Consider the following 7500-nt stretch of genomic DNA (forward strand, 5'->3'; position numbering starts at 1 on the left):
GGGCCACTTACTGACCTTACACACCAGCTCCATACAGAGCAAATTATATTGAGGCCTCTCCCTCTCTCTCTCTCTCTCTCTCTCTCTCTCTCTCTCTCATATATATATATATATATATATATATATATATATATATATATATATATATATATATATATATATATATATATATATATATATCTTTCTCTCTTTATCTCAAATGGTCTATAACATTGTAGACTGCCATGTAAAGTGGTATCACATGACCACACTCTTGTGGATGACTGTAGCTATGCCACACACCTGTGGATGATTGTAACTATCACCACACACCCGTGGATGATTGTAGCTATGACCACACACCTGTGGATGATTGTAACTATCACCACACACCCGTGGATGATTGTAGCTATGACCACACACCTGTGGATGACTGTGGCCACATACCTGTGGATGATTGTAGCTATGACCACACACTTGTGGATGACTGTAGCTATGACCACACACCTGTGGATGACTGTGGCCACATACCTGTGGATGATTGTAGCTATGACCACACACCTGTGGATGACTGTAGCTATGACCACATGCCTGTGGGTGACTGTAGCTATGACCACACACCTGTGGATGACTGTAGCTATGACCACACACCTGTGGATCACTGTAGCTGTCACTGTGATGGAGTCTGTGTTCTGCTGTGGCTGGGTTGCTTTGCTGCAGGGACTCTGAACATATTTACAAGGAGTTCGGTTTATTGTGAAACACTGAACCAGCAGGCATGGTCGGTGATCCCAGTACCTGTCTGATGTGTGTGAGGCTGGCAGACTATCAACATTTACATGTTGTGATTTTACAAGAGAAAAATAAAAATACAAGCGGACACATGGACACACACACACACACACACACACACTGCTGTGTTGTAACTGGGTTGTGATTATTCATTATACTCATGGCTTTGGACATTTATGATGATGTGACTATGAGATCCATCTATTAGTTTGTGTGTCAGGCAATAATGTGTGTGTGTGTGTGTGTGTGTGTGTGTGTGTGTGTGCACAGGTGTAAAGGAGCCTCCCACTATGGTCTGTCGACAGAGAGGAAGCGTCGATCTCAGGAAGGAGGCTGCACTGACAGTATGTCTGAGCTGGCTGTGGCCACCCTGCCCGCCGATGGCCACACGTCCAGTGCCATCGCCCTCCTATCCGATGAGCCCGGCCTGGTTAACCCTGCCTACGAATCTAGCATGGAGGACAGCAGTCAGTCAGGGAGCACCAGCAGCCTGGCTGCACACAGCAAGAAGAGTGAGTGTGTGTGTGTGTGTGTGTGTGTGTGTTTGTGTGTGTGTATGTGTGTGTATATGTATGTATGTGTGTGTGTGTGTGTGTGTGTGTGTGTGTGTGTGTGTGTGTGTGTGTGTGTGTGTGTGTATATGTATGTATGTGTGTGTGTGTGTGTGTGTGTGTGTGTGTGTGTGTGTGTGTGTGTGTATGTGTGGCGCCCATGTCTCTCTCTCGCTGAAATGTCCTATGTGATCTGTATATATTATTTTCCGCTAATTTTCTGTCAAACTGTTCACGCCGCCCCATATGGAGCCTTGTTCACAAGCATTCAGTGGAAGATTAATCACATCCAAACTAGGACCTTCTGTCAGAGAGAGAGAGAGAGACTGAGAGAGGGAGAAAGAGAGAGAGGGAGTGAGAGAGAAAGGGAACGAGAGCATATGACAATCAAAACCACGTACACACACAATAGGTGCGATGTAAAGATTGGCGAGTGTGGAGTGAGCCAAGACCGAAGCCCAACATTATTCACCATGTGATGAATTAGCCTCTGTTTCAGAGCTCTGCGGCACCTGGTCCCACTCTACACGACTCAGAAATCAAAGTTCTGCTCTACACAGGTGACCTGAAGGGAACCTGAAAAAGGCCAAAACCATCATTTTCACCCCCCCAAAAAAGCCTAGTTCAGTCCAGCAATCATTGGACTGAGAGAGAACGCACACAGGGCATTCTGCGCAATCAGACGACAAACTGACATTCACAGACCAATTCAAATTCCTCTCAAAATATTCCAGTCTATCATAGAAGCAGCTCCGCTGGTCCTGACACTGAGATCATTAACACACACTAACACTGTCACACACCAGGACCAGTCTGAAATACAAACATTCGGACCAGTCCAAATTATAACACTACAAAAACAAAACTACATCCCCCACACAGGCACAAGCACATAGTAAAATGCAGTGTTATCTGGCCCTAAAACATCAGTACTCTGTAGCAGACGACCTGCTCACAGTGACTGATATTAAACACAGAACCACGCTGACAAAGTCCAGACCCAGTGAACACAGCCTGGACATCCAGACCGGCTGATAGGAGACATCACAGCTGTCTAGAGAGCACAGACTCTGTCAGCAGTGTAACAGAGACACTGTAGAGACAGAGGTGCACTTCCTCACTGAATGTGAAAAATTCCACCAAATATGTCAAATTTACTTTACAGATTTTTAGATGATTTAAGTGTCTGTCTAACACTGACAAACTGCCCATTGTATCAGGAAAAAAAAAGAAAGAACTTTAGCTGGGTGATATAACTGCCTGCCGTGATGTGAGGGACATTGAGTAGCCCACCCAGACACACACACGCACACACACACTGCATTACCCTGGATGTTAACATCTTTGTGTGTTTATCTAATTATTCATTTCTTATTATTATTGTTTATTTTCCTTTCTTTTCACTTCTTCACCTTTCTCATCTTGTCTTCTTCCAAATATTATTTCAGACAAATGATTCTTCTTCCCAAGTTCATTATTATAACAGTATTCTTAATTTCCTTAATTGCAAAAGTTAATTCATGTTGTTTATTGTAAAACTTCAGCTGCAAAGGTTACTGAACTGAACTGGCCTGATTAGACAGGGTGGGGCACAAAGGGCGCAGCATTAGCTAGAGAGAGCAGAGGGGGGACGCAGGAGACGCAGCATTAGCTAGAGAGAGCAGAGGGGGGACGCAGGAGACGCAGCATTAGCTAGAGAGAGCAGAGGGGGGACGCAGGAGACGCAGCATTAGCTAGAGAGAGCAGAGGGGGGACGCAGGAGACGCAGCATTAGCTAGAGAGAGCAGAGGGGGGACGCAGGAGACGCAGCATTAGCTAGAGAGAGCAGAGGGGGGACGCAGGAGACGCAGCATTAGCTAGAGAGAGCAGAGGGGGGACGCAGGAGACGCAGCATTAGCTAGAGAGAGCAGAGGGGGGACGCAGGAGACGCAGCATTAGCTAGAGAGAGCAGAGGGGGGACGCAGGAGATGCAGCATTAGCTAGAGAGAGCAGAGGGGGGACGCAGGAGATGCAGCATTAGCTAGAGAGAGCAGAGGGGGGACGCAGGAGACGCAGCATTAGCTAGAGAGAGCAGAGGGGGGACGCAGGAGACGCAGCATTAGCTAGAGAGAGCAGAGGGGGAACGCAGGAGACGCAGCATTAGCTAGAGAGAGCAGAGGGGGGACGCAGGAGATGCAGCATTAGCTAGAGAGAGCAGAGGGGAGACGCAGGAGACGCAGCATTAGCTAGAGAGAGCAGAGGGGGGGACGCAGGAGACGCAGCATTAGCTAGAGAGAGAGCAGAGGGGGGACGCAGGAGACGCAGCATTAGCTAGAGAGAGCAGAGGGGGGACGCAGGAGACGCAGCATTAGCTAGAGAGAGCAGAGGGGGGACGCAGGAGACGCAGCATTAGCTAGAGAGAGAGCAGAGGGGGGGACGCAGGAGACGCAGCATTAGCTAGAGAGAGCAGAGGGGGGACGCAGGAGACGCAGCATTAGCTAGAGAGAGCAGAGGGGGGACGCAGGAGACGCAGCATTAGCTAGAGAGAGCAGAGGGGGGACGCAGGAGACGCAGCATTAGCTAGAGAGAGCAGAGGGGGAACGCAGGAGACGCAGCATTAGCTAGAGAGAGCAGAGGGGGGACGCAGGAGACGCAGCATTAGCTAGAGAGAGCAGAGGGGGGACGCAGGAGACGCAGCATTAGCTAGAGAGAGCAGAGGGGGGACGCAGGAGACGCAGCATTAGCTAGAGAGAGCAGAGGGGGGACGCAGGAGATGCAGCATTAGCTAGAGAGAGCAGAGGGGGGACGCAGGAGATGCAGCATTAGCTAGAGAGAGCAGAGGGGGGACGCAGGAGATGCAGCATTAGCTAGAGAGAGCAGAGGGGGGACGCAGGAGACGCAGCATTAGCTAGAGAGAACAGAGGGGGAACGCAGGAGACGCAGCATTAGCTAGAGAGAGAGCAGAGGGGGGACGCAGGAGACGCAGCATTAGCTAGAGAGAGAGCAGAGGGGGGACGCAGGAGACGCAGCATTAGCTAGAGAGAGCAGAGGGGGGACGCAGGAGACGCAGCATTAGCTAGAGAGAGCAGAGGGGGGACTCAGGAGACGCAGCATTAGCTAGAGAGAGAGCAGAGGGGGGGACGCAGGAGACACAGCATTAGCTAGAGAGAGAGCAGAGGGGGGACGCAGGAGACGCAGCATTAGCTAGAGAGAGCAGAGGGGGGACGCAGGAGACGCAGCATTAGCTAGAGAGAGCAGAGGGGGGACGCAGGAGACGCAGCATTAGCTAGAGAGAGCAGAGGGGGAACGCAGGAGACGCAGCATTAGCTAGAGAGAGAGCAGAGGGGGGACGCAGGAGACGCAGCATTAGCTAGAGAGAGAGCAGAGGGGGGACGCAGGAGACGCAGCATTAGCTAGAGAGAGCAGAGGGGGGACGCAGGAGACGCAGCATTAGCTAGAGAGAGCAGAGGGGGGACGCAGGAGACGCAGCATTAGCTAGAGAGAGCAGAGGGGGAACGCAGGAGACGCAGCATTAGCTAGAGAGAGCAGAGGGGGGACGCAGGAGACGCAGCATTAGCTAGAGAGAGCAGAGGGGGGACGCAGGAGACGCAGCATTAGCTAGAGAGAGAGCAGAGGGGGGACGCAGGAGACGCAGCATTAGCTAGAGAGAGCAGAGGGGGGACGCAGGAGACGCAGCATTAGCTAGAGAGAGCAGAGGGGGGACGCAGGAGACGCAGCATTAGCTAGAGAGAGAGCAGAGGGGGGACGCAGGAGACACAGCATTAGCTAGAGAGAGAGCAGAGGGGGGACGCAGGAGACGCAGCATTAGCTAGAGAGAGCAGAGGGGGGACGCAGGAGACGCAGCATTAGCTAGAGAGAGCAGAGGGGGGACGCAGGAGACGCAGCATTAGCTAGAGAGAGCAGAGGGGGAACGCAGGAGACGCAGCATTAGCTAGAGAGAGAGCAGAGGGGGGACGCAGGAGACGCAGCATTAGCTAGAGAGAGAGCAGAGGGGGGACGCAGGAGACGCAGCATTAGCTAGAGAGAGCAGAGGGGGGACGCAGGAGACGCAGCATTAGCTAGAGAGAGCAGAGGGGGGACGCAGGAGACGCAGCATTAGCTAGAGAGAGCAGAGGGGGAACGCAGGAGACGCAGCATTAGCTAGAGAGAGCAGAGGGGGGACGCAGGAGACGCAGCATTAGCTAGAGAGAGCAGAGGGGGACGCAGGAGATGCAGCATTAGCTAGAGAGAGCAGAGGGGGGACGCAGGAGATGCAGCATTAGCTAGAGAGAGAGCAGAGGGGGACGCAGGAGATGCAGCATTAGCTAGAGAGAGCAGAGGGGGACGCAGGAGACGCAGCATTAGCTAGAGAGAGCAGAGGGGGGACGCAGGAGACGCAGCATTAGCTAGAGAGAGCAGAGGGGGGACGCAGGAGACGCAGCATTAGCTAGAGAGAGCAGAGGGGGGACGCAGGAGACGCAGCATTAGCTAGAGAGAGAGCAGAGGGGGGACGCAGGAGATGCAGCATTAGCTAGAGAGAGCAGAGGGGGGACGCAGGAGACGCAGCATTAGCTAGAGAGAGAGCAGAGGGGGACGCAGGAGATGCAGCATTAGCTAGAGAGAGCAGAGGGGGGACGCAGGAGATGCAGCATTAGCTAGAGAGAGAGCAGAGGGGGACGCAGGAGATGCAGCATTAGCTAGAGAGAGCAGAGGGGGACGCAGGAGACGCAGCATTAGCTAGAGAGAGCAGAGGGGGGACGCAGGAGACGCAGCATTAGCTAGAGAGAGCAGAGGGGGGGACGCAGGAGACGCAGCATTAGCTAGAGAGAGCAGAGGGGGGACGCAGGAGACGCAGCATTAGCTAGAGAGAGAGCAGAGGGGGGACGCAGGAGATGCAGCATTAGCTAGAGAGAGCAGAGGGGGGACGCAGGAGACGCAGCATTAGCTAGAGAGAGAGCAGAGGGGGGACGCAGGAGACGCAGCATTAGCTAGAGAGAGCAGAGGGGGGACGCAGGAGACGCAGCATTAGCTAGAGAGAGAGCAGAGGGGGGACGCAGGAGACGCAGCATTAGCTAGAGAGAGCAGAGGCGGGACGCAGGAGACGCAGCATTAGCTAGAGAGAGAGCAGAGGGGGGACGCAGGAGACGCAGCATTAGCTAGAGAGAGCAGAGGCGGGACGCAGGAGATGCAGCATTAGCTAGAGAGAGAGCAGAGGGGGGACGCAGGAGATGCAGCATTAGCTAGAGAGAGAGCAGAGGGGGGACGCAGGAGACGCAGCATTAGCTAGAGAGAGCAGAGGGGGGACGCAGGAGACGCAGCATTAGCTAGAGAGAGCAGAGGGGGGACGCAGGAGATGCAGCATTAGCTAGAGAGAGAGCAGAGGGGGGACGCAGGAGACGCAGCATTAGCTAGAGAGAGCAGAGGGGGGACGCAGGAGACGCAGCATTAGCTAGAGAGAGAGCAGAGGGGGACGCAGGAGATGCAGCATTAGCTAGAGAGAGAGCAGAGGGGGGACGCAGGAGACGCAGCATTAGCTAGAGAGAGCAGAGGGGGGACGCAGGAGACGCAGCATTAGCTAGAGAGAGCAGAGGGGGACGCAGGAGATGCAGCATTAGCTAGAGAGAGAGCAGAGGGGGGACGCAGGAGACGCAGCATTAGCTAGAGAGAGCAGAGGGGGGACGCAGGAGATGCAGCATTAGCTAGAGAGAGAGCAGAGGGGGGACGCAGGAGATGCAGCATTAGCTAGAGAGAGAGCAGAGGGGGGACGCAGGAGACGCAGCATTAGCTAGAGAGAGCAGAGGGGGGACGCAGGAGACGCAGCATTAGCTAGAGAGAGAGCAGAGGGGGACGCAGGAGATGCAGCATTAGCTAGAGAGAGAGCAGAGGGGGGACGCAGGAGACACAGCATTAGCTAGAGAGAGCAGAGGGGGGGACGCAGGAGACGCAGCATTAGCTAGAGAGAGCAGAGGGGGACGCAGGAGACGCAGCATTAGCTAGAGAGAGCAGAGGGGGACGCAGGAGATGCAGCATTAGCTAGAGAGAGAGCAGAGGGGGGACGCAGGAGACGCAGCATTAGCTAGAGAGAGCAGAGGGGGGACGCAGGAGATGCAGCATTAGCTAGAGAGAGAGCAAAGGGGGACGCAGGAGATGCAGCATTAGCTAGAGAGAGAGCAGAGGGGAGACACAGGAGATGCAGCAT

The 7500-nt window shown here is 53.7% G+C and overlaps 1 protein-coding gene across 2 annotated transcripts in view; it reads left to right on the forward strand.

Moving 5' to 3' along the window:
- lnx1 (ligand of numb-protein X 1) overlaps positions 1-7500 on the forward strand; it is a 45635-nt gene that overhangs the window by 22166 nt on the left and 15969 nt on the right. For both annotated transcript variants that reach the window (XM_035523931.1, XM_035523932.1), the window contains exon 2: positions 1042-1283. In XM_035523931.1, coding sequence (XP_035379824.1) covers positions 1042-1283 — 242 coding nt within the window. The remainder of the gene's footprint in view (positions 1-1041; positions 1284-7500) is intronic.

Source organism: Electrophorus electricus, chromosome 3 (assembly GCF_013358815.1).
Source record: "Electrophorus electricus isolate fEleEle1 chromosome 3, fEleEle1.pri, whole genome shotgun sequence".
Lineage (NCBI taxonomy): Eukaryota > Metazoa > Chordata > Actinopteri > Gymnotiformes > Gymnotidae > Electrophorus > Electrophorus electricus.